This window comes from Cervus canadensis, chromosome 16 (assembly GCF_019320065.1).
Source record: "Cervus canadensis isolate Bull #8, Minnesota chromosome 16, ASM1932006v1, whole genome shotgun sequence".
Taxonomy (NCBI): domain Eukaryota; kingdom Metazoa; phylum Chordata; class Mammalia; order Artiodactyla; family Cervidae; genus Cervus; species Cervus canadensis.
In genome coordinates, this window is record NC_057401.1 from 8345760 (window position 1) to 8373750 (window position 27991).

General features: G+C 37.9%; 1 protein-coding gene across 1 annotated transcript; it reads right to left on the reverse strand.

Annotated features, from left to right (window-relative positions):
• Positions 1-23400: 23400 nt before the first annotated feature.
• Positions 23401-23912, reverse strand: LOC122454402 (histone H2B subacrosomal variant). The gene has a single exon (XM_043488865.1). It carries the CDS (start codon positions 23830-23832, stop codon positions 23467-23469), a length of 366 nt encoding a protein of 121 aa, XP_043344800.1. The 5' UTR covers positions 23833-23912; the 3' UTR covers positions 23401-23466.
• Positions 23913-27991: the final 4079 nt, after the last annotated feature.

Genomic DNA, 27991 nt, shown 5'->3' on the forward strand with positions numbered 1-27991 from the left:
CTAGTCTCTTCCAATTATATTTACTTGTCTCACTGTTGTTAAATGTGTATTTTCCAGAGTCTTAGATACTTTAGTACAGCCACTGTCCTTACAGATGATTCAAGAAATTGTTTAAAGACCAAACAAATGAACAGAATAAAATCTTGCTGATAGACATGTAAACTGAAAATAAAATTTCCACAGATGAAACTTCACCTTTAAGGAAAATCAACAATAGTGGTAAAGATCTGCACCATCCATGAAGGTTTCTCCTGAAGTTTTGATTGAATGACAATCAAAAGGAAGTACTGAAAATTAAGAAGTTCCCGTAAACTTAGAAAAAGACTGATTTTTGCTATTAGCAAAGATAACAAGTAGCCATAAAACCAGTTTTAAACCCATTTACTCGGTCAAGAATAACTTGCCTCAGTGAGCCCCTCATGAAATCAGTCTATCAGAGACAGAATCATTCCCATAAACACACCTCTGAGTGCCAACTAATCAACAACAGTTTCACCTGAGTAGCAATGGACTACAGTTGATGTCAACCAACTCAGACCCATGAAAGTCTGACAATTCCTGGCACTTCATGTTCCCTCCAAAAAAGACCCTTTATAAGGTCACCAGTTTGCTCTGCTTGAGAGACTATGACCAGCAATACATTCAGCTTTGTCTTTTTATTTCACATATTGAGTGGTGGTCTTAACATCCTTTGGCAAACTCTCCTGTTTCCTTGATAATTCTGTAAAGTAAAAGTGTTAGTCACTCAGTTATGTCCAACTGTTTGCCACCCCATGAACTGTAAGGCCCACGAGGCCCCTTTGTCCATGGATTTCTTCAGGCAAGAATACTAGAGTGGGTAGCCAGTCCCTTTTCCAGGGGATCTTCCCAATCCAGGGATCAAATCCAGGTCTGTATTTCAGGTGGTTCTTTACCATCTGAGCCACCAGGGAACCTCTTCCCATTTAATAGTAGTGATAGTGATAAGTAATGATGATGAGGAGGAGGATGATGTAAGCTCGACTTATTCTATCCCTTGTACTGCACTAAGGGCTTTACATGCATTATCTCAGTAACTGAGGACTGCCAGTAATAGCTGACTACCAACACTTCTGAGATTTTCAGGAAGCTCTCAGACCTAAAGAAGTTATCAGCCCTGGCTTATTCAGGGCACCAGTCATTTGCTTTCAATCCCCTGCTCACCCTTCCCCTGTTCTGCTCAATATCATAGAGGGCTGACTCCTACAGACCGAGTTTTCCAGGCCCTTCTGTCTGCTGACTTAAAATTCAGTTCTGCTAATGGGAATCTGGAGTGAAAGATGAAAGGCAGGAAGAGAGGAAGGGAGGAAGGGAGAATGCAGGGGCATCTCTCCTCCAGCAATAGCTGTTTCCTTCCATTGCTCCTGCACCTTTGAATGGGTTTTCCTTGGTGGTCATTACTCACATTATTCTTTTTGAAATACCTAGAGCACTTTCTGCTTTTCTGAATCTTTATTGATATAATCAGAAAGAACTGGTGGTAAAAAATATACCAAGTAGATTTGAAAGACTTGAGATTTAATGCCAAGTCTAAAATACTTGTGACCTTGAAAAAAATTAGTTTGTTGTTGCAGTTTTTCTATCTGTGTAAGACAATAGCTCATCTTATTGTCCCCACTATCCCACTGAACTAGAATCTTCTATAATGCTTGGCTTACAGAAATTGGTTAAACATTTGTAAGAGACAGCTTTTCTCTTCTTCCATATAACAGCACTATGAATAGATTTAATGGCCTTGATTACATCTAGAAATATAGCTATTCCCTTAATCAGGTAAAATATATAAAATATCATTTTCTGTGAACAGGGCAAGCTAGATAATTTGAGGGGCCCAGTGCAAAATGAAAAAGCAGGCTGTTGTTGAAAAAGGCAGAAAAAAAGTGCCATTAAAAGTATTACAAATAAAGCTTTTCCTTTAAAAACACTTTGTTATTTATAAAATACAACAGAGGTGATAGTGGTATATGAGTAACAATATAACTCACAAAGTACAAAAGATGTTTTTGATGCAATAATTTTATATAAAACAATAAATATAATAATATTTTATCAATGTAGTATCTTAATCATAATTTTGTGGCTTTCTTTTAGGAAAATTCATTTTAAATGTTCTTAAAATATATATCTTTAGCAATTTTATTTTCAATTGATACAATCCAAAGAAACATTACTTGCCCTTGAAAAATGAAAAGTTGAAAACAATTTTTGATAATTTTAAATTTTGACAAGGATCCTTCTGCTGATGCAATTGTTGAAGCTATTAAGAGTATTTTATAGTCTATTTTATAGACAATATTTGGGATAAGTTTCTGATAAATTATTTTGAAATAAAAATTTTAGCACCTATAGAGCTAATGAGCTCCATGGAATATTTTTTCTAAAAATATTTCATTCTTCATACAAAATATTTTTGTGTAAGTTGAAATTTAATTAAAAATGTAAATTTATACAATGGCATTTTAATATTTCCTCTGACATTTCTTGTAACTTGTGGAGGTTGTACAAAGAAACCAAATGTGACTTCATAATTTGTATAAAATTTAAAGTGATTGCTTATGCATTCTATCCATGCATGTTCAAGTATAAGAAAATAATTTTTAATTAGCCTCCTCATTAATAATTTGTTCATCTGAAGCTTCATAGTAAGTACTATACCTTCCTATCAAATGTCTTGATCTTTAAATTTGTTTTCTAAGTCTGTGGGTATGTACTTTTCAGTATTGAAGCTGTTTTCAAAACCTGAGATTCTTTTTTTTTAGGGAACTAATTTATTTTGATTTTTCTGAAAATCAGGAGCTATGAAAAACAAGTTGACTATCTGGCCATACCAAAAGCAAAATACAAGTAAAAATAACATTGAGAAATCATGTTTAACCATAAAGAAACATGTTTTAAAATATCAAATTTAACACTCCTTCTTCCGTAAAGCAAAACAAGTTTGCTAAGCCACAACAGTGAAGTGGAGTTTAACTGACATAATTTTTTAAAATAGAAATTAAAAGGAGAAAAAGCACTTCATTTCCACCCTGGAATCCCATCATTTATAAAATAACATGCTCAAATGTTAGTGAAAATAAACAGTTGGTAAACCTGAAAATAAATCTTTCAGTGAATGAATTCAGAGTCTAACAGAACACCTCATATTTGCAGAAAAATAGCTTTTGTCACATTTAGGTCTTACCAAACACAAATAAATAAAAATGGGGATTAAAAACAAGCTACTGAATCAAAATCTTTCTGTAGAGTAGCAGCTGTCACAAAATAAAAGGAACCTAGTTCCACAGAGTTGTATGCATAGGGCCAATTTTATTCCTAGAGTCCTGGAGTCCTGTACTATCAAAATAGAAGTATCTTTGTCTTGGAAAAAGTCTGATGAAGGCACCAAAATCTTATTATCTGTGTTCCCCCAATGATACTTAAAATGCTCTTATCATCCTTTCAAGATAACTTCAACTTAAGAGTTAACATTCGAGAAATATTTAAGTAAGTGCCAGCCTCTTCTGCATAACAAGGCCCTTTCTATTCTCTTTGTGTGGGTGTGTATGCTCAGTAGCCTCCACTCTTCCTGAACCCAGGGGCTGCAGCCCGCCAGACTCCACTGTCCATGGAATTTTCCAGGCAAGAATACTGGAGTGGGTTACCGTTTCCTTCTCCAGGGAAAAGCTGGGATTCTAAACACTTCAAAAGATTACCGTGAATCCCTGACCTGCTTTCTTGCAGTGTTCATGTATACAGTTCTATTTTGTAATAATTTACTGACAAAATTTACTGCCCATGTGCTGGCAGTTCCTGTCCCAGCCTCAGGCCAGAGTTAATATTTGTGCAGATGCCCCAGTCAGGCTCTAGGGACGAATGGGTGAGAGCCTCCACCCTGGGTCCAGAGGTACTTGTGTGCAGAAACCATCCTCTGTCACATGGCTGTGGTCACCGCTGCCGTGGCTGCTGCTTTTGCACTGAAGTTGCCATCGTTGCTGCCAGTTTGGGCCTAGGTTCTGGCCTGACAGACTTGTTTAGGAAAATATAATGCTTTTTTGCACCTAAGGTCTTGAAAAGTTGAGCCAAAATACTGCAGAAGAAGAGCCTGGGATGCATAGCTTTATAAAATAAAATCACTAGTAGGTGTAAAATCATGGGATGGCAGACACAGAGCTCCCAGTGCCAATGGGAACCCTTAACAGTGCCAGGGGACCCATGAGAATGCACACAATTGTTTCCAAGATATTCTAACAATATAATTAATGTTATAGGTGACTGAGAATCTTCCCAAAGTAATGATGCAGGAAGATTAGTGAGTTTGGAGCCAAATCTATCCAAAGATGCATTTTTGGATGAAAACTAGAAAGAAATAATTTTGTGTTGACTTAAATATATACTTCCTCCAGACTATGATATTTCTTTATCTTGAAATATGTGACCACTTTGAAAGAATGGGAGTTTATTTATATGCATGTGTGCCATTCTAGTACTTCTTGAAGATTCTACAAGATTCATTCATCTTAGGTGTAAAATATGTTGCAGTACTTTTCGCAGTGGCATATTGAAAACACTTTTCATTATGTAGAATTTCAAATATATGCAAAACTAGAATATAATGTACCCCTCTTAAGTATAATGTATAATAAGGGGTTCAATATAATGAACCCCTCTTATGTACCCACATCCAGCTTCAATAATTTCATGACTGAGTTTTTTATCTGTACCTTCACACATTTTCCTCAATTCTAGATTATTCCCAGACATATCATTTTAGCTACAAAAATTTCAACATGTACCTTTAAAGAGTTAGGTACCATTATTTCTGGCTTCCCTGGTGGCTCAGATGATAAAGAATTCGCCTGCAATGCAGGAGACCTGTGTTCGATCCTTGGGTCAGGAAGATCCCCTGGAGAAGGGAATGGCTACCCATTCCAGTATTCTTGCCTGGAAAATTACATGGACAGAGGAGCCTGGCGGGCTACAGTCCATCGGGTCTCAAAGAGTAGGACACTACTGAGCGACTAACATTTTCACTTTTACTTTCACCATTATTTCACCTCAAATTTAACAATAGTTATTAGCATTATAATATACTTATAGTTGGACTTCCCTGGTGGCTCAGACAGTAAAGTGTGTCTACAATGTGGGAGACCCGGGTTTGATCCCTGTGTCGGGAAGATCCCCTGGAGAAGGAAACGGCAACCCACTCCAGTACTCTTGCCTGGAAAATCCCATGGATGGAGGACCCTGGTAGACTGCAGTCCATGAGGTCGCTACGAGTCGAACATGACTGAGCGACTTCACTATATACTTACAGTTATTATTTACATTTGTCTCTCTTGTTTCATTAGGTGGTTTGGGGATAACAGTTTTGAGAGGATTGCAGAAAGGGCATCCCAGAAACAAAGGGACAAGTGACCAGTGAGAGTATAGGTATGTTTGCAGGATTCATTTGCCCTTGGCTATTCTCACATGAATCAGTTTTAAAACCAGGACTTGGACCAAAACAGTTTATCCTGTTTGATGATTTGGCAGAATCAACCAGGAACATTTTTTTTGACAAGGTGAACATATTTCCTCTTATAGAACTGCATTATCTAGACTTAGCAATTTTTTTTAAAACTAAGGCTGTCTGTGAAAAAGGGAAAAGATCTTTAAAGATCTTGCCCTTTCACAAAAATCTCAGTTGCTCTTTTCACAACCCTAAAAATGGAATTATGGCATAAAATAAGGGAAAAATTACTCTCAGTTGTTCTAAATGGTTATAAGGCACTGTCCATTATTTTACTTTTGCTTTATTTTTGCTATATGACTTGTCAGGCTTGGGAGGGAATAAAATATGTTCTTGAAATCTGTGGTAATAGATATTTTTTTGATATTTTGATATTTGATCAAACTTAAGATGCCATTGACTATACCATTATGTACCATTAAAAAGCGGGAGAAATCCTATCGACTAAACTGTAACACAACATAAAATTCATTCCAATTTCAGAGATGTTAAAATGTGAAAATGAATGTGCATTTTAGAATCTATGATATATGGCATTTATTGAGTGCCTTTTATAGAACAAGTTCTGTTCCTGATCCTTGACAAAGATTATCTAAATTAATTATTACAAAAAACCTAGTCACATGGGTATCCCTACGTTCAGTTTAGAGATGAGGAAAGTAAAGCCCAAAGAAGCTAAAAACATTGGCTAAAGATCACAGAATTAGCAATTGGAACAAGTTCATCATACCTTCCTCTTCTCAGACTTCTGTTCTTGCTCTGTAACTCCAGTCAAGCTATGCCTTGATAAATTGTGGCCCTCTTGGGTATTTGCAGCATGTGGCCTGTTTTCACCTTGGGCACTTTTCATTTATGGCAGACCCTTATAAGACCTTCATATGAGGCAAAGCCTCATCCTGCCCGACCTCAGATGGGGAAGCCCAGTTAGAACCTCAGTTTTATCACCTGGGCAGAATGGTGGAGGCCAGAGGAAGCTGTAGCTCGGTGGGTCTGTGGGCTTGAGAGCAGATTCACCAGACACTCGACCTGCAACAGCATACCAACTCCAAGTGCCAGCTCTCACTCTCACAGGCGAATTGCCAGGGTCCAGAGTGTTGGGTGGTCTCTGGGGCTGAGGCTGAACTTCAAGGGCTAGAGAAGGACAGCTCTCACCTTCTTCACTTAAGAGAGAACCAGGTGAAGTTAGACAGGCAGCTGTGGGATGCAGGCTGGACGGTCCTTTTCTTGCTACCTTTCTGCTTGTGTTTCCTATGTCCTCTCTTTTGTGTGTAAGCCCCACTCAGGTTTTTATTAACTTTGTGGCTATAGGGCAAATAATTTAACCTCTGTTATCTTCAGTTAAGTATTTTAAAATAGAAATATCATACATTGGTTGTGAGGATTAAGATACACTGATTGCCAAGTTAGTCTCAATACACATTAGTTCTTCTTCCTTCCATTCTCACAGGTCATATATTAAATGCCATTTGTACCATTATCTACCGTTCTGCCACCTTAACAAGATAGTAATGATAATAATTTATACATAGTATATATAATAATATATGTATATGTATATATACATATATAATATATATATAATATACATATATATATATAATAATTTTTCCTAAAAGTTGTTCTATCATTACCCTATTATCTCAGCTGATTTTCCCACAATCCATTGAAGTGACTAGTAAAATATTTTCTTTGAAAATTTCAGTTAAATAGTAACATTTAATAGTAACAGTAGTCTTTGGGCTTCCCTGGTGGCTCAGATGGTAAAGAATCTGCCGGCAGTGCAGGAGACCAGGTTCGAGCCGTGGGTCAGGAAGATTCCCCTGGAGAAGAGAATGGCAACCCACTCCAGTATTCTTGCCTGGAGAATTCCATGGACAGAGGAGCCTGGCAGGCTACAGTCCATGGGGTCGCAAAGAGTTGAACACAACTAAGCAACTAACAATAGTAACAAAAATATTTTTTAAATTTGTCTCTTGCAGAGAGTAAAGAAAAAACTTGATATATCGGTGGAAAGTCTAAACTTGTCTAAACTTGCTTGTCTGAAGCAGAGGAGAGATGTCAGTGAATAGATGATTGAGGATAGTTTGAATTATACCCTGAGTACTATTATACTAAAAATGTGTCACTGAACTTGCAAATTATTGCTTGAGTAATATAAATAAAGATCTTTTGGGGTACACATTTGAATGCCAGATGGTTCTTGACTGTCCAAAAAGTGGTTCCCTTGGTGTTTAGATAGGATCTTCAGCTTAGAAGTCTTGGGTGTGTATCTTTTTTTTTGGGGGGGGGTGTATCCTGTGTGCTTGTGCTCAGTTGTGTCCAACTCTTTGTGACCCTATGGACTGTCACCCCTCAGGCTCTTCTGTCCATGGGACTTTTCAGGCAAGAGTATTAGAGTGGGTTGCCATATCCTCTTCCAGGGGATCTTCCCAACCCAGGAATTGAACCTGCATGTCCTGCATTGCAGGTGGATTCTTTACTTGCTGCTCAGGGAAGCCCTGCTTATATATGTCTGATATCCCTGATGGAGTTTCTGCCAAGAGGTATTATGTATTCAATAGTAATAGAATGCTAAAATACCTTCTAATAAAACAGTTCTTTCATGTTTTTAAAATGCTCTTGGCTATTTCTAGTCTAAACAACTGAGGCACACACTTAGGGAAAAGCAAAGCACATCTAACACATAATCTGGCTGAGAGCAGAACTCCGAGGAAATGAGATACTCAACAGTGAAACACTTGTCTTTAATGTGAGACTTCTCTTTGCTTGAGGGTGAACTACTTGGATGAATTGTTTTAGTAATGTATTTGTAAAGAAAACATTTAACCGTTTTTCTCAAGGAAGCCCATAAAGTAGGGTTTGTTGTTGTTCTTCAGTCGCTAAGATGTGTCTGACTCTTTGTGACCCCATGGACTGAACCCTCCAGGCGCCCCTGTCCTCTACTATCTCCTGGAGTTTGCTCAAAATAAAGTAGGGTAATAGCTCCAAATGCAAAAGCTTCAGAATAACATATTAAATGTTCTGTTTGATAATGTAAATGTAGTATTTCAAAAAGCTAATGAAAAAAAAAAAATTCCCCGTATCTGGATTTAGATTGTCCTTTGCCCGATGTGTCAGTGGAGTTAGGTGTCTTTTTTCCCTTAACAAGTGTCTGTAAAAGCCCAGGAACCACAGCAGGAAGGTCATGTAGGCCTGGACTTCTTTTTACCTCAAGACCAAAGAAGTGGGGTCTGTAATATGGATATAGACAAGCTTGAAGCAGCATTAGATGGCTTGGGTGATTGGTGTTCTACCCCGGAGTTAAGATGGTATAACCTTGATTTGGGGCAGTGTTTGAAGACTCACATGCTTGCCCTGGGTATCTTTGATACAAGGGAAGTATCACCATGAAGGAAACGGGTGCACCTGACATCCAGAGATGGGGAAAGGAAGGGCCTTGGCTGGGGAGAGGTTTTCCTTCTTCCTTGGGGGCAAAGAGGGACTTGAGCTTGGAGTCTGAAATGTGGAGGTATCTAAGGATTCCTGTGGGTAGAGTGTACACAGCTGGCTCCTACCGCCATCAGGAAAGGACCTGTGAGAGCTAAGAGAAGATAGTGAACTTGTGTTTGGGCTGTGCCTCTCAGAGTAACCACCTTTAGTCATAGCTGTGGGCTACCTTCCTGGTGCATTTCTGTTCTGATCTTTCAATGAAGCCTTATTTAAAGGGATGGCTCCTTCTTAGATTGTCTTGGGGCATTGTAGAGGGCTCTGTGTCCATCTTGAGGCTGAACAGTAGCTGGGAAAGCAAAAGCAGCCTGGGACAGCTGGTTAGGTGTGGGCAAACATGCTATACACAAAGTAGAGCCGTTATCCAGAGAGAGCATCTGGCTCGGGGAGTCCCAGGGTTTGTGGAAGCTGTCATCATTCTTAGAGTTTTCACTGCTGCCCTTGAGAGGGTAGCCCAATGAGGGATGAGACTTTCTGCTTTTATAGGGATGTGGGTCAGGGTTATTTGGATGTGGAAAAGAAGGCTGACTCCCGAAAGGTGGAGAACCTAGAGGAATATTTAAGTTGTACAGCCTTCAGTAATCAACTCAGATACCTTCTCTAAGTCTTCATAGACTGGTGTGTGCGTTTAGCATCCTTCTTAGTGATCCGTTAGCACCCTGGGTGCTATTATTTATGCAAATAATAATAACTAACATTTATTGAATGCTTACATTGTGCCAAACAGTGAGTTAAGTGCTTTACATGACTTTTCTCATTCAGGACTTTGTTATCCCCATTTTTCAGATGAGGAAACCAAAATTGGGAGAAGTTATGTGGATTTGCCTCACATCCCACGGCTAGGAATTCATGGAGTAGAATTTGAGCCTCAATGGTCTGTCCCAGAACTCATGCATGCAGGAATTAGAGTGTACTCATTTAATGTCTCTATTCACTTCAAAAAATACTATCCCTTTTCTTAGAATTGTATCTGTTTTTTGTCTGTATACTCCTATCTAGTGCTAGGTATATAAGAAATGTTTGGCAGATATTTATGGAAAGGTTGAATGGATGACAGACCCTAAGGAGCAAAATTACATACTGAAGCTCTTGGCATATAATAATTACTTAATAAATGTTAGTGATTGTTATAATTTTTAGAAATAAAAATACATTTAAAAGAACAGTTGTGCATCATATACCTCATTTTTTTCAAATTTTTCTTTAATTGCATATTTCTATCCAATTTTAGAAAGTAGTGAACACTTAATTTCTATGCAGTATTTTGAATATATAGGAGTTAATTGTCATTTTTGATAGAGTTTTTCCCTTGAAATTTGAGCTGTGTTTTCTTGAAATATGAATCTAGTTGAGTAGAAAAGAGAGCTGCTGCAAGTTCAATTTAAACAATCTACAGTGTGAGAATATAGATGACATTAAATGTGAAAGAGTTTCTTATCATATGCTTCCAGCCACCACAGCCTGAGGACAAAAGCCAACTGTCAGGTTAGAAGAATATTGTGATTTTTGTATAATAATACAAAACTCAAGTTTTTTCATTTTTTGGCTTCGTAGTCAATCTGTTTCCCTTATTCTTACTACAAAAGTATCTAAATTGATTTAAAATTTTGTAACTGGAATATTGTACTATGGTGCCAATTTACTTATGGCTTTGAAATATCCTGATGTGGATATCTTTGAGGAGGTAAGTAGATTGAATGAATTATATTATTGTTGTTGTTGTTTTTATTGTTATTTTTTATCCTTTATCCATTTGCGGCAGAGCCTGCTTATTGCACATCACAATATCTGTACTCTTTCCTCCCGAGTAACATAATCCTGTATTTATGTGGGGATAATACATCCAGCTACAGGACAGCCTCCCTTGCAACAAACTGTGAATGTGATTATGGTGTGAAATTCTATTAGTGATATATAAATGGGAAAACTGTGATTTATATCTGAAAAGTCTCCTTAAAAGGGAGAGAGTAGACTCTTTATTTTCTGGAACATGAATATAATGGTTGGAGCTCCAGCAACTAGCTTGAACCAGGAGGTGACCTGTCGAATGGCAGCCAAGAATGGCAAAGCGACAGTGAAGAAAGATCTTGGCTCTCTAACACTTGGAGACTCCGTACTGGCCAAGAACTGCCAATTTCTGGCCATTATACAAAAGAGGTAGCTCAGATGGTAAAGAATCTGCCTGTAATGTGGGCAGAGACCTGGATTTGATCCCTGGTTAGAGAAGATCCCCTGGAGAAATGGCAACCAGCTCCAGTATTCTGGCCTGGAAAATCCCATGGAGAGTGAATCCCACAGGCTACAGTCAATAGGGACTCAAAGAGTTGGACATGACTGAGTGCACCCACACACATATGAAAGAGGTACAAACTTTCTTATTTCCACCATCACTTTGGATTGCTCTGTTATATGCAGCCAAACCTATTCCTAATACATATTCTGAGGAAATGAGAGAAACTTTAAGAGAAGTTTTTCTGTATCAGTGTATTAAAGTACTTCCACTGTAGGATGTTTTGTTTCTGTTCACCTCTAGTTTGTTAGTCCTACCTTCCTTCCTTCAATAATCTTTTAGGCTGACCATTAAGATGTCAGCTGTTTTGAGGACTCTTATTATGTGTGTTAGTCACTCAGTCATGTCTGACTCTTTGAGACCCCATGGACTGTCGCCTGCCCTCTGTCCATGGAATTCTCCAGGCAAGAACACTGGAGTGGGTAGCTATTCTCTTCTCCAGGGAAATCTTCCCGATCCAGGGATTGAACCTGAATCTCTCGCATTGCAAGTGGATTCTTTACCATCTGAGCCACCAGGGAAGTCTTTATTGCTATTCCTCTATCTTCAATATCTGTATAAGGCTGTTATAATTTCCTAAGTTCTCATCTCTCTCTTTGCCAAAATCCCTGGGTGTTTCCAGCGTAAAATTACAGTTACATCAGTGGACTTAGAGGTTTCTCATTAATTCAGAAGGTACAAACTGTGGAAACAATCGTTCTAAGTGATTTTTTGTAGAAACTGATTTTTAGATACTGTTTCTGTGATGATAGATTAGCAAATACTGACTTGTAGGCAATCTTGATTTCAACTGATAGTATTCAGTGAGAAGCAGTGAATAGAATTCCAAGCTTTGCATCCCAGTTCTGATACTTAATAGCTATAAGAATTTGGAAAAAACACCTAAACTTCATGAGCCTCAATTTCTTTGAATATAAAATAAATTGTGATAAATATTAAAAAAAGCTAATGCACATGTGAAAATAAACATGCTTTTGCTAACCTTATTTAAAATTAACTTTGCAAATATATGGCAGTTTGGGTCAGTGGAAAATATCCAGGTCCAGCACTTAGCATATACTTGCTAGCAAGGTAATTTTGGCCAAATTAGTTAATGTTTTTGAGCCCCTTCTTGTCTGCAAAGTGAGAAAAATAATAATATTGCCTTACAGGGCTGTTGTGAGTGTTAAATGCAATAATGTGTGTGAAGATTATAAGACAGTACCTGGTGCCCCACTTCCCCAAATGGTAGATAATAGTATTCTTTTAGTTGTTAACTCTCTTTTTTATTTTCTTGGCGATTAATGGTGAACTATGTCTTATTGCCTCTTAAAGTAGGTAAGTAGATGGGTTGTTGAATCATACTATAAATAGAGTATCTATGAATAGCTTTATGTCAGCCTAAAGGTACATATTAGGTAGAATACTGCAGCCTCAGTCAATATTTTTATTGATGCTATGCATGAAGGTAAAGTTTGATGATAACACAAAGTTGAGATAGATGAACCATGAACATAATATAAGGACACAGGTATTGATGACTGAAGACTTGGCCTTGAGTCCCGAAATTCAGTCATGTGATGATTCAGTTTCCTCATCTGCAAAATTATAACACTAGCAAGAATAGGAGGCAGATGCATTTTATGAGCATCTGTTCTTCAAGGTACCATATAATATGATAGGATATCTAAAAGATATCATATAATTCATGACTTACTCTGAAAAATGATAATGGGTATGCTTGTTACCATCTAAACTAGACCCAGTTAGTGACCATAGTATAAGCCTAGTTCACCAGCTTCAAAATTATATAATTATTGACAATTTCTTAAAAATTAGTGAATTTGAACTGTTTCAAATTTTATGCACAAAATGTACCTCTACTTATATTTCAAATTCATGTACTTAAGATTTGCATAAAATGAAAGCAAGTGAATTAATCTGGTCTGCTACCCAGGAGAAAACTGCATTTCAGAGATTCTGAGGCCAGCTTGAGTCATTGGGAAGACTTGAGACGAGCAATTTGACCAAAACCTGATGATTGTTCCTAAAAAGATCAGCTTATAAGAGCACTGAAAATAAAAATCTTTCATCTTTTATCCCCATCTCTGAGACAAAAATATTTTACTGGTGTTAGCTGGAGCTAACTAGGTAAGTTAGATTTATGTATAGTATTTATGTTAGTCTCTTGTTTGTCATCCAGACTATAAGAAGGTTCTGACCACAGTTATCTAAGGTATCTACCAACACTGACTATATCGGATGCATTCTTTCAGCCTCTCCTGATCCCTAACCCTTGGGTTTTTATGGCTTTGCCATAGCTACTGTGGTAAAGGGCTATGTGGGGGAGGGTCATGAATTTATGATACTTGAGACTAATGCCTCAAGTCTCTGGTTCCTCTTACCAATTCCAGATTTGTAAGAAGTATAATGTATTTTCCCTAACGGTTGCTGAAGAGGCCACAGTCTGGGTGTTTAGGGGTATAAAATCCTCATAGAATAAACTGTGACCAGTGGGGAACAGAAATCAGGATGGAGCTAGCAGACAAATTCCCTCTCCATTTTTTCCTACAATAGACTGTTCCAAGTCATGGTTTTCCCTTATAATCTGTCCAGACATGTCCTGCATGGCTAAGAAGGGAACACCAGGAAAGCAATTATTTGTTATAGGCTAGTAGCCAGTGTGGTCAGTGCATTACCTTGTATTTTCTTCTATCTTCTGACTCAGTTATCTTTTCCTTCATTTTTGCTGCCCTGGGATTGCACCTGCCAATAAGCTCTGGATTCAGATTCATTTTTTTTCCCCCTGGAGAACTCAGATTAACTCACTAACTATCAGCAGTGAATTGAGCTAGGTACTGAGTCCCTGCTTTCTAAGAACTTACAATGTAGGCCAAAAGACAGGTATGTGAAGCATAATTTGTAATACAAGGTTATGCATGATGACAACTCACAGTTTCATCTCGGAAGTCTTCCAAAATGTGGGTAGTTGTCTCTAGTTCTTATTTTTATGTGTGTGTGATAATTGAAACGTCTTGATTTGCTTATAACATTGCATATAGTCCTCTGAGATGTATTCAAGCTCCTCACTTTATTTTAGAGGCCAGCATTTTCCTTGGCGTTTCAATAAGATATTTTGAATGTGTTCTTGTTGCTGCAGATACTTTGCTTTGGAACATACATCATTTTTCATAATAGTAGCCATTTATTATCCTTTTCTTTCCTAAAATCAAATTACTGTCAGATTTTTTTTTTTTTTGCCTTCTCTCTTGAGCCAGATCATTGAATGCAGTGATGTTGTTTATCTGTAGATGCTGTCTAGACTAATTTTTTCCTGTTTTAAAAAATTAAGTTAGCCTAGCTAGCCACCTGTATGGTACTATAGGGTAAATGAGTGTTTTGGACTTAGATTTTAATATTTCTGAACACTGCTATCTCGAAGGGGAGTCAAAATTGTGACTAAATTTGAAATGTTCCAGAAATTTGCTTTAGTGCCAGAGATTTCCTTTGACCTAAGATGGAATATAAAGCTTATTGTGGTGACAATCTCTTTGTTTTGGGAGGATTATTTCAGTAAATTGTCTTATTCATGTGGATATAAAGTATATAGGTTAAATATTGCTGCTTTAACAAATTCTCTCCAAACTTGCAACAATAATGCTAATTTGTTGTGTTTATCTTGACATTTTTGAGGGCGAGGAATACAAGAGCAGCTGGGTGCTCTGGCTTGGAGTCTCTCATGAATTTGCAGTTAAGATAGTGGCCAGGGCTCTGTCTTCAGAAGGCATGACTAGGGCTGGAAGATCCACCTGTAGGGTGTTTCACTCATATGGCCAGCAATTAAGCTAATTCTGACTGTTGGCAAGAGACCTGAGTTCTTCACCACTTGAATATTTCCATAGGCTGCTTTGATATCCCCAAGACAGGGTAGCTGGTTTCCCCAGAGTGAGTAATCCAAGGGAAAACCAGGAGGAAGTGGCAGTATTTTTTTGTTTTTGTTTTGACATAGCCTTCAAAGTCACACACTGTCACTTCCAGTGTATTCTATTGGTTACACAGACCAACCCTGATATGTTGTGGGAGGAGCCACACAAAGACATGAATCCTAGGATAAGAAAATCATCGGGGAGTCATCTTGGAGACTGACTACCAATTAAATAATACTGTTGTGTGTGTGTGTGTGTGTGTGTGTGTGTGTGTGTTTTGGCTGCACTGGGTCTTAGTTGTGGGATCTTCACTGCAGCATGTGGGATCTAGTTCCCTGATCAGGAATCTAACCCAGGCCCCCTGTATTGGGATCACAGAGTCTTAGCCACTGGACCACCAGGGAAGTCCCTGTTTATTTTTCTTAAAAGCTTTCTTTTTTTTTTTAAATTTTACTATGGAGTAATCCAGATGTAAATGTATCAGACTAAAATAAGGGATGAAAGTGAAAGTTGCTCAGTCGTGTCCTGACTCTTTGTGACCCCATGGACTGTAGCCCGCTAGGCTCCTCTGTCTAGGGACTTCCCACACAAGAATACTGGAGTGGGTTGCCATTTCCTTCACCAGGGGATCTTCCCAACCTCGGGACTGAACCTGGGTCTCCCGCATTGCAGGCAGACTCTTTACCGTCTGAGCCACCAGGGAAGCCAAAATAAGGGATAGTTTGTTTAATAATAATATTCTAAAAGTCTGACTTGACTGGGGGGCTGCATGCAGTTCTCTGTAGAGATTAATTTGATTTTAAGTGACTTTTCTGTCTCCTTTGCTGGAGAATCCACAAGAGGAAGTGAGGACCACTCGAAGGTGGGGTAAAACTTTGTGTTCTTTTCAGCTGAAATCCTAGTAACTCAAGGTTCCTGTAACTCACCCTCCTGGCAAAGTTCCCCACAGAAATTTTTGTGCTTATCCCAGAGGGGGCCTGGCGTCCCTTGTGTCCACGGGTCAACCCACTAGGAACATCCTAGGACATTGCTTTGTGCTTCCTTTTCCCTACCATCTCAGACAGGAATCCCTATCTGCATCTCTACTTTGGAATTCTAATCCCAGGGCAGAGGAGGGAAAACAACCCTTTCCTCAAGTTTCAGGTCCCAGTGCCTTTCCAGGACCCTGAATGAAGCCGCACTGCCGGTGCCTGGGCCAGCGCGAAGCTTTTCAGAAAAAGAGGCACCTTTTTCCTCTGAGTAATTCTCCACCAAGAACAGAAGAAAGACAAGCATTTTTGTTTTTCAGGACTTTGATCTTGAATGTAACTGACTTACCTTTCACCTTAACTTATATTTACAGGCTGCTACTTTCTCCTATATATTTACATAGTCTGCTGGTTTCTCCCCATCCTGCCAAATGTCTTTCAAAACAATCAGCTGTCAGAGCTAACAAAATCTGTCAACACATGATGTGTGGCCTAGCACAGGGTTGTGATAAAGACTGATTTCAAGTATTAAATATTCAAGCTGTCCTCTCCTGTTTAAGCTTTAAACAAGTGCTAATCATCTGCCCTAAAGTAGTTTGACTTTTGCCAGATCCTTGGCATGTTAAGCACTCTTATGATACCCCACATATGGCATCATTTACAACGGTCTCTTGCATACTGTCTAGATATTTTACGTGGAAGTGCTAAATAAGCTGAGCCGCGTGGCTTGGCTCCATCCATCAAGTCTCCTGAGCCAGAGCCCTGGGAATCCCTTGTTGGCTATTTCTCTGTTATGGCACACATTGCACATGTCTCTTGGGGATTCTGGCTCCTAATCCTCTTCCACATCTACCACTTTCTCCTTTATTTCCACTGCCAATGACTTGGTTCAGGCCCTCATTAAGACTTGCATGGATCACTCCAGTCATAGCAAACTGACCTCTTTCTGTTTTAATCCACCCTCCTCACTTTTGCTCCTGGAATCATCTTTCTAACACTGAATGAAATCACATATTTCTCCTACCTAGTATCCCACCATGAGTCTCCCCAAGGGTACTGGATCAAATTCAAGTTGTAGGTCAGCCCACAGATTTTTGCTTACCTCTCCGACCTTATTTCCCCATCCTTTCTTCTGTGCTTGTTTGCAGCTATGTAATTTGCAATTATCTTAAATTGATACCATTAATGTCCTAAACTTTTGCAAATATTATTCCTTCTATCTATGTGCATATCCTACTCATTTTCAAGATCTAGATCAAGTGTCATTTCCTGTTAGACACCTTTTTTTCTGGGTTAGATGCACCTTCCGTGTTCCACAGTATCTTCTACATGTCTCTCTCCATTAGAGTTAAAGCAAGCATTGTACTCTGGAGCTGGAGTACATGGGTTTAACCACAGTTCTTTTATTACTAGTTGTGTGACCTCTGGCATGTTTCTTAGCCTTTTTTTATGCCACAGTCCCCCTGATGGTAAATTGTATTAGTACTTTTCTCAAATGTTTCTCAAATGGCTTTATATTGAGTTGATATATAGGGAGTACTTAGAATAATGTCTAGCTCAGAGCCTAGGCACTCTGTATGTCAGCTGTTCACAATAATTTATTTTCAGTTTGTTGTTTCATAAAGTTCTATGCTTTTAAAGGGATGGACTTTGTTTACTCAGCGTCTATCACAAAGAACACATTTCTGTGAATCCATAGTAAACTCTAAGAACCATATGTAAGGTATTATACTCTATGGTACTTTCCTATTTCCTAGTACTTTGACACGTTTAATTCACACAGGAACAAGCTAGCAGTGTACATGTCAGAACTTTAAAAAATCATAGTAAGTGACAGCATATATTTATATGATATTACATTTTTCATTTCTAAAATAAGATTTCTAAGCTCAGAGAAGGATAATCTAAGTTTGCTGGAATTTTATTGCTTGGGTGATTTGTATTACAAAATTAGCCCTATTCTTTCTTGTTGGTATGAGACATCTTTTATTATGTTGTATGCCACTATCTTCAAATTACCATGGAATCCACATATTGATCATGTTGATCATATTGAGTTAGTCAGACAGTCTTTCCTATCATCTTTGACTCTCACATAGTTTTGTATTTTAAGTAATGTTTTAAAATCACTTCATGTGTCCAATAGACTAATAACAATAGAATTTTGCCATCTGCGTTACATATCTCTGACAACAAATCGCTAAATAGCATGAGATTTCATTTCAGCAGCAACACCCTCTGGTAAATACACAAGACATTTGCCATCCTCATCTTCCATCTCTAGATTAATATGTTTTTATTTAATAAGTACAATCATTTTGAAACTAACTGCATTGTTTAGCAGTCAGTAATCTTCTGGATGTCTATATTAGAACAAAATTTCACTATGAATGATAGAAACTCAAAATAACAGTGGCTTAAACAAGCTAGAAATTCCTCTCTCATGTAAATATAGGCAGTCCCAGGCTGGATGGCAGTTCAGTCATCAGAGACCAAAGCTTTTTTATTTTTCTGCTCTACCATCCTTAATATATAGGTTTCAACTCCTAGTTTAAGATGGCTGCTTCAGCTACAGTCTTTGTATCCGCAGTCCAGCCAGCAGGAAAGAGGAGAAGGGAAAACAGCACTCTTGTTTTTTTAAGGATACTTCCTGGAAGTTGAATGTTCCTTACGATTCAACACAATTTGGTCACTTAGACACCTAATCAAAGGAAGATTTGGAAATGTAGTCTTTATCCTGGGTGACAATGAATTTAGCTAAAAATTGAGGGTTCTATTTCTGAGAAGATGGGGGTAAATGCATAGTAGAGGACTATTGGTGAGTGCTACATTTTGCCTTTCATTTAACTGTCTCAGGTTGCTGCGGTTCAAGACTTGAAAAAGTTGGTAAATTGGCCCTATTAATGTCAAAGTTAGACATTGAAATAATTTTGACCCTTAATGTGTTAGCTAGTATGATACATTAAAAAAATTAAAAATAGAAGCTAATTTTAGAAGTGTGTTGACTTTATGAATTGATTCCAAGTTTAAAAATATATTAGTAATATTGTATGTAACTTTCTCATAAAGGAGCAATACAAAATATAAAGTGGCATATTACACCAAAGGCCTGGATAACAAAAGGAAAAATAGGCAAATTGAATGTTATCAAGATTAATAACGTTTGTGTATCAAAGGACACTATCAACAAAGTGAAGAGGCAATCCGTGGAATAGGAGAACTATCTGAGACAGGATTAATATTCAGAATATATAAAAAATTTCTACAACTTATCAATTTAAAAATGGGCAAAGGACCTGAAAAGACATTTCTCTAAATAAAAGTTACAAATGGCTAAAAAGCACATGAAAAGACCCTCACTATCACAAATCATTAAGGAAGTGAAAATAAAAGCACCTTATATCCATTAGGATAGCTATTATATGTAAAAATCAAATAATAAAGGTTGATGAGGATGTGGAGAAATTGGAACCCTTGTGCAGTGCTGGTGGCAATGTAAAATGAAACATCTGTGTGGAAAATGGTATGGTGATTCCTCAAAAAATTAAAAATGGAACTATCATGTGACCTAGCAGTTCACTTCTGGGTATATACCTAATGTGGGATATTTGTATACCCATGTTCAAAATGGCACTATTCTCAAGAGTCACAAGTTGGAAGGAATCCAAGTGATCATCAGTGGATGAATGGATAAATGAAATGTATTATCCACATACAATGGAATATTGCTTAGTAGATCAGTTGTATCTGACTCTTTGCTACCCTTTGGACTGTAGCCCGCCAGGCTACTCTGTCCATGGGATTTTTTTAGGCAAGAATACTGGAGTAGGTTGCTACAATTTCCTTCTCCAGGGGATCTTCCTGACCCAGAGATCAAACCCGCACCTCCTTATCTCATGCATTTCAGGCAGATTTTTTACCTGCTGAACCATCAAATATTATTCAGCCTTAAAAAGAATGGAAATTCTGACATATGTTACATTTGGATGAATCTTGAAAACATTATGCTAAGTGAAATACTCCTGTTACAAAAAGACAAATGTTGCTGGATTCCGCTTATATGAAGTACCCAGAGGAGCGAAATTCATGGAGACAGAAAGCAGAATGGTTATTGCCAGAGGTTGGAGAAGAGGGAGATGTGAAATTATTATTTAATGTTTATGGAGTTTCATCTTCAGTTCAGAAGATGAAAAAGTTCTAAAGATGGATGGTGGTGATGGTTGCATAACTATGTGAATGTACTTAATGTGACTGTTCACTTAAAAATTAGTAAAATGAAGTTTTATGTCATATAGATATTTACCACACTAAAAAATTGTTTTAAAAATTTTTAAATGTTTTTTATATTCACATGCGTTTATATAATCAGGCTTGAAACTGACTTGAGTTTTTTCCAAAATTCTTAATCTTATTTTGAGATTCTATTAAAGTGTTTCAAAACATATACCAAGAGAGAATAATACACAAGGAACCCCCTAGTTCCCTTAAAGTAAGGCCCACTTTAACACTTCAATGTATAGTAAAACATTTTTCTGAATAATTAGGTCATTGCCCCATTTATGTACTCTCTCTACTACTGTGATTTGAAAGCCAGCTATAAATTTTTCATCATTTTCAACTTTATTTTATAGAGATAGGTGTCCCAAGCAAAGCCTTAGAAAGCCTGGTGTATCGCAGACCCTGAAAAAAGCAGCAGCATTGTGTAGACCAGATACTCTTTCTGTAAACAGCCACAGCAAATATTTTAGGCTTTGTGGGTGACATTATGCCTGTTGAATATTCTTTTTTTCCTTTTAAATATCCCTATAAAAATGTAAAAACCTTTCTTAACTTGTGGGGGGTCAAACAAAAGAGGGCTGCTTCTAGATTTGGCCCAAGGGCTGTAATTTATTGACCCCAGATAGAACTTGGAAGCCCTTCTGCCGCCAACCCCCAGCAGAGTGGCAGATGTGGGCATTGAATCATGATTAGTGGATCTTTCAGATGGCAATGAAAGATGGCAAACAACTCTATCTGGGCCTAACTCAAATTGGATCGTTTTGAGTCTGATTATATAAATGCATGCATATAAAACGAGAGACAGAATAGCCTCAGTTCCAATTTAAGTATATACAGGAAACCCCCTTTTCTTGAGGAAACTTAAGTGATGTTTCCTCAAGAGAGAATAACTTGTAACCAGAAGAATCTAAATTACTCTTATCTCCTGCAAATGTAAATTGGTAAAACACTTTAGAAGAGAGTCTGTTAATATCTAGAAAGTTGAATATGGGCATATCAATTACCCAGCAACTCCAGTTAGGTTTTTTACCTAGAAAAATTCTTTTCATTTGTACAAGAAGATGTATGTACAAGAATGTTCACAGCATGCAGCATGTTTTCACAGTGGACTCTATCAACCTGTTTACGGGGTTCTCATGGCAAGAATATTGAAGTGATTTGCCATTCCATTCTCCAGTGAAGCATGTTTTGTCAGAGTCTGGACCACGTTGTTATGAGTTTGAGCAACCTATGGGAGATAGTGGACAGGGAAGCAGCCTGCAGTCCATGGAGTAACAGAGTCAGACATGACTCAGCGACTGAACAGCAACTTTTAACCTGGTCAGATCCCGGCTCTGCCACTAAATAGGTATGTGACCTCAGTCAGCTACTTATTTCTGTGTGCCCCATTTTCCTCATCTGTAGGAGGGAAAAATTACTTGATCCTCACAAGGTTGTCATCCCTATTAAATAATTTATGTAAAATGAAGGCACATAGCAAATGTTATATGTCTTAGCTGTTTTTATAGTTCATTATAGCAGCATTGGTTATAACAGCAAAAAATGAAAACAATCCAAATCTCCATAAACAGAGTAAGCATAAATAAATTTGTATATTCACATTATGGAATACTCGAGTACAGGAGTGAAAAGAATGAATTAGAACTATTTATCAACAGGTATAAATCTTAGAAACAATGTTAAAAGAAAAAGGCAGGCACAAAATGACCTAGGTAGTATGCCCCCTAAATTATAAATTAGGAAATTAAACATATTCTGTAGAGATGTATACATAGGTAGCAAAACTACAAAGAAAAGCAAGGCAATGGGAAACAAAGTTCAGTATAGTAGACAGGGAGATAGGACTGGGAAGAATCTCCAGTGACATTTATAAAGTTCAAAGCTTATAAATTGAGTGGTAGGTTCCTGGGTGGTGGTCTTATTATGTTATAAATATGCAATAATAAATTCCAGTGAATTAAATATAAAGGTAGATTAAAAATTGCTTCAGCCACTATGGAAAGCAGTATGGAGGCTCCTTAAAAAAACTAAAAATAGAGTTACCATATGATTCAGGAATCCCAATCCAGGACATATATCTGGAAAAAACAAAAGCTCTAATTTGAAAAGTTACTTGCATCCCAATGTTCATAGCAACACTGTTCACAAAAGCTAAGGCATGGGAAGCAACCCAAGTGTCCATCAACAGATGACTGGATAAAAAAGATGTGGTATATATATATACCATATACTGCTCAGCCATAAAAAGTAAGAAATAATGCCATAAGCAGCAACATAGATGGACCTAGAGATTATCATACTAAGTGGAGAAAGTCCAACAGAGGAAGATAAATATTATATGATATCACTTATATGTGGAATCTGAAAAATAAGACAAATGAACTTATTTACAAAATAGACATAAAAAACTGACTCATGGTTAGCAAAGCGAGGGATAAATTGGGAGTAAAAGATTAACAGGTGTTCACTACCTTATTAAAAAGAGGCACATGCAGAGATAAAAATTACGTGGTTAAGAGCTGAACTTACTGAAGGAAATAGTAAATATGTTCTAAAAGGACTCCATCAAAGAACTAAGTGGTTGAATGTAGTTTGCTCTAGAAAATACCTTTCTGATGAAAATGTATCAGTGTTGGTATGCTTCTGATTAAAATGTTTGTGTTCATCAATTCAAAGTCAGTGTGACCTGGGGGTCAAAATAGCTGGATTAAATAATCATTTACATAGTTAACAATACCTTAACAATACAATTAGCATTGAATTTATATAATGAGATTTACACATTCATAGGAAAAACATGAGTTCTGGGAGGGAGTCACGTGGGCAGCAGGTGTTGGAAAACCTAAATAGTAGGAAAATCATTAAAACGTAAAATAGCAAGAGAGTAATTCTTCTCTACACATAAGACAAATAGGGAAAATACCAGGAAATATGACTATGTTATAAAAAAGAAGAATGAATTCAATATTGAAGTGATCATTTGGGAAGTATGAGTTACTTTCCCCAAGATTTAATGAAGCTGGAACATGGAGTTTAGGAGCGGACATATCGTTGGACAGCTTCAGTTCCGAAAGCCACTGCATACTTAGCCAGTTTCTCAGGCAGCAGCAAATACACTGCCTTCTGAATGTCTTCAGGGGTGAGGGTACAGCGTTTTCTGTAACACATTAGGTTGCAGGCTTCAGTGGAAATGCGCTCAAACATGTCGTTGATCATGGTGTTCATGATGTCCATGGTACGAGATGATATGCCCTTCTGGGGAACCACTTCTTTTAGGACCCTGTTTACGTAGAGTGAGTAATTCCTATGGCCAGATTCAATGCCAGAATGTGATTTCTTTTTGGAGATTGCTTTTTGGTGTCCTCTGCAGCACTTGTTCTTGGTGGTGTTTCTGGCCATTGCAGATGTTGTTCTTATCAGTTACAAGTGGAGAGGAGAAGGGCCTACAGGTGGTGGGAGTGCTCATATTTATACTGTCATGTCACAGTCAGACTTCTGGGGCTCCTCTCTGATAGGAGGTTACTCTTCTTATGTCATAATCCCCTGGCAACAACACTAGTTTGTTGTTAAGGGGAAATCTTGCTTCTGGTTAACTTAAAACTCTCCTAAGAAGATAGTGTTGCAGAAGGATTGAGGAGGACTTTATAGCAGAAGAGTACTCATTTTTCATATTTGATTTTTTAGCAATTTGTGAACATAATATATGTTTTCAGAGTTGGCACACCTCATCAACTTGAGAGGTTGATTTCAGGAAAGTAAGAGAAAAAAATGCCATAAACCTTTTATTAGGTGGAATCTCTGTTTATAGAAGTATATATAAATTCATTTTATAAGCAAATGAATAAACTATTTAAAATCTCATAATGATCTTATAATAAAAATAAATATGTAAACTAATCTGCTTTTAAAAATTGTGAATTATTTAGAAAATGAATTCTAATTTATTTTTTGGACCACAACTCCTTAGGAGCAACTCAATACAACTAGAGAATAAAACAAAACCCTCCTATTTTATTTTATTGTTTAAATATGATATGTGAACTGTGTTCATTAATTTTTTATAATGGTATTAATGTAGTCCTTGAAAATTTCACAGATTTTTTTACATGGTCTGCTTTTTACAATTATTGTAGTTCTTCTGTCATTATTAACCAAAAGTGTTTGTAGGGTCATTCTTGATCATGTGTCATGTTGATACTCATGCTTAAAAAAAAAAGTCTCCATTTGCTTTCTTAATCAAATTCATCCATGGATAAAATAAAAAAGAAATAGAAGTAACTATAAAAATCCCAACTCACAAGCATTTCAGTAACTCATGGTTGCCATAACTATTAATGCTGCCAAGAAATGTCTTTCACTGTGAGCTACTTCACAGATAAGGGAGTCTGGGTTATGTGTAATTTCTGGAATGCTATCTATAAGCCCTTTCCTTTTTCTCCCACTCAAGACAGTAAATCTGAAAGAAGGCAAGAAAAAATAATGTTATTATAGAGACACCTTTGAACAAGCTCTAATTTTTGAAGCCAAGAGGAATCATTTGTAAATATCTATGCTTTATTGCTAGTAACACACCTCAGACTGTTCCTCATCACTGATTATGGAGGCTGTAGCTTCCATGTGTGCTTTGGGGTGATGGATCTTAAGTCAGATCTTGCTAATACTGCATTCACATTACTCAAGATACAATTGCTTAGCTTAAGTATAGCACAGCTTTATTTGCTGTTGTTTAGAAGCAGCTGTCAGGTGAAAAACATTCATCCCCTATTCCTCATGAACCCATGTTGAAGACCTTTTACTAGTGTGATACTCCTGGCCTTCTCTCTTCCTTGCTTACTCCTCCCTGGGACAGTCTTCCCTAGGAAGGGAGGTTGGGACACAATGGGCAGGCCTATTTTGGTCCCTTCTGGACTCTTGCTGGGATTTAACTCTGGGCAGCTCTGCTCCTGATGGGGCTGGATCACTTTTGCCAGCCGTTGGTAACCGGGTAGGTCATTCTACTTAACATGGAGGTGCTGCAGTAGGAAGCCCACAGTTGCCCTACACCTAATGGCTGTTCTTTGGTTTGTCAGTAATGAAGCTGACATTTGATTCCTGTATTTCTGATCCCTATGACTCTCTCAATTGGTTCTGTGCTGAGTGGGAAGAAGGAAGGGTGCAATATATTACAGTAGTTAAAAAAGACTTTAAAGCCAAAATGATAAGCTATATGCTAAAATACTGACTGATCAGAAAGTTCAGAAAATAAGGAATACTGATTCGGTAAAATTTCTGGATACTTTAGAGTTAACCTGACTTTTCTTTTAAATTTTAATGAATCATTCTAAAATATGTATGAATTCAACACTGATATGCTGTTTTCCTTTTCCTTCTCCCTTCCTCCTCCTCCAGACAGTCTGGAACAGAGATAGACACTTCTTAGAATAATGTCCTTTAGGAGATGCCTGCTATTATCAGTCTGGGCAGTGCAGCAAGTCTAATTATTTTGCATCTATGATAACCTGAGAATGGGCACTGTGAAGCCCTCCTTTCTCTTCCCCTTTCTCCCCTGCCCCCACTCTCAAGGTCCTAGCCTTAGAACAGAGTCTGATGACCTTCAGTAGGGGACATAACAGAGTCAAAGGACTGATATGCAGTGTGCCAGAGTTCTGGAATCTCTGAGCTTTTCAAATATAGCCAGAGTCTAAAGTTAAGGACTATTTCATACATTTTTCCAGGCACTTTTTTTTTAAGGTCATCATCAAGACTCACAGTGATTATTCAACAATAACTGTGACAGAAGTGATATCAATTCAAAGAAAGCATGTTCTGACAATAGTGCGCCCAGTGAACACTTAAGTTTCCTGTGGCTGCTGTTAAGAAAAAAAAACAAGCACCACAAATTCAGTGACTTCTGAAAACAACACACATTTATTACTTTAGAATTCTGGTGGTCAGAAATCCAACTGGGTTTCGCTGGGTTAAAATCAAGGTGTCAACAAGGCTGTGTTACGTCTGGAGGCTCTAGGGAAGAACCTGTTTCCTTGACTTTTCTAGCTTCTAGAGGCTGCCTATGTTCCTTGGCTTCTCCTCCATCTTCAAAGTCAGTAATGGATAGTTTTTCTCACACTGCATCATTCTGACAATGAGCTTCCTGCCTCCCTCTTTCATGTAAGAGGACGCTTGTGATTACGTTAGACCCACCGAGATAAACTCCACATCTCAAAATTCACATCTTAGTCACATCTGAAAATTACATTTTGTCATGTGAGGTAGTAGTAGTCACATAATTGGGGGTTTGGGATATGAGCATCTTTGAGGGACATTATTCTTCCCACCATGGCCACTGTGAACAGAATGAGATTGTCAGGGCAAGTCTGGGTTACTGATAGTATAGAAGTGGGAAATGAATAGTACTGTCCTTAGTTGATAACTAGAATTATGTTCAAAAAGTGCTGTCTATATATAGGCTAACTTTCTTGTAATTTGTGTATTTTTTCTAAAAATGAAGAGTTGTTTTGGATTCCTACTTTCTGTGCTGTGCCTCTATATTATGGCTTCAAAAATATGCTAAGTATAATCAGTTTTATCCTTGGAAGGCCAGAAGATAACATAGAAGAGATATTTTTCTTTACTCTTCCTCATTTTCAAATTTCCTTCTCTTTTCTTTTTTCCAACTTGCTCTCTCACCAGTATTTATCAAATGTCAATCATGTGCCAGGCATTGCATAGGTTATATGTGGGGAGACAGAGATGAAGAAGGTATACTTCTTACTTTCTAGGAAGTAGGTTTATTGAGGTAAGCAGACAGGAAAGTGATAGATAAACAGGGGCCTAAAGGCTATGTCATGGCATCCACTGGATATAGCAAGAACATAGGGTTGGCCCTAGATCACTCAGCCTGCCAGAACAGGCTTCTCAGAAAATGTGATGTTTTAGTTGAATCTTAATGGGTGTAAAAGTTATTCAGGCAGATAAGGTTGGTGGTAGGGGTAGAGGAAACAGAGTTGTATAAATAAAATACCTCCAAGAAAGACATTTTTTGTTGTTGTTTGCCTTTGTATGAAAACGGAAGACCCATGGTCTGAAAGAGCCTGAGCTTGATTGCCCTTTCTTGTCTGGTGGTATTCTGGTGTGGGAGAAGGTGTAGTCTCCAGAAAGAGGCAAAGGGAGCCTGTTTGCCAGGGGAGAATCCAGTCTTAGTTTAGGCTGTGGTTCTCAAGATTAGATGCATCTTGAAGTCACCTAGGAAGATTAAACAAACAAGCCCATGCCAGGGCTAGACCCTGACTGTCAGATTCTGCAGGGAAGGAGGCTCAGGTATTTTTTCTTTTAATTTCTTTTAATGTGAAGTCAGGTTTGAGAATCACTGCTGCTGCTGCTAGGTCACTTCAGTCGTGTCCGACTCTCTGCGACCCCATAGACAGCAGCCCACCAGGCTCCCCTGTCCCTGGGATTCTCCAGGCAAGAACACTGGAGTGGGTTGCCATTTCCTTCTCCAATGCATGAAAGTGAAAAGTGAAAATGAAGTCGCTCAGTCGTGTCTGACCCGCAGCGACCCCATGGACCACAGCCTTCCAGG

Coding starts and splice junctions, on each gene's coding strand:
- LOC122454402 (XM_043488865.1), bottom strand. CDS start 23,832: ATGGCCAGAAACACCACCAAGAACAAGTGCTGCAGAGGACACCAAAAA.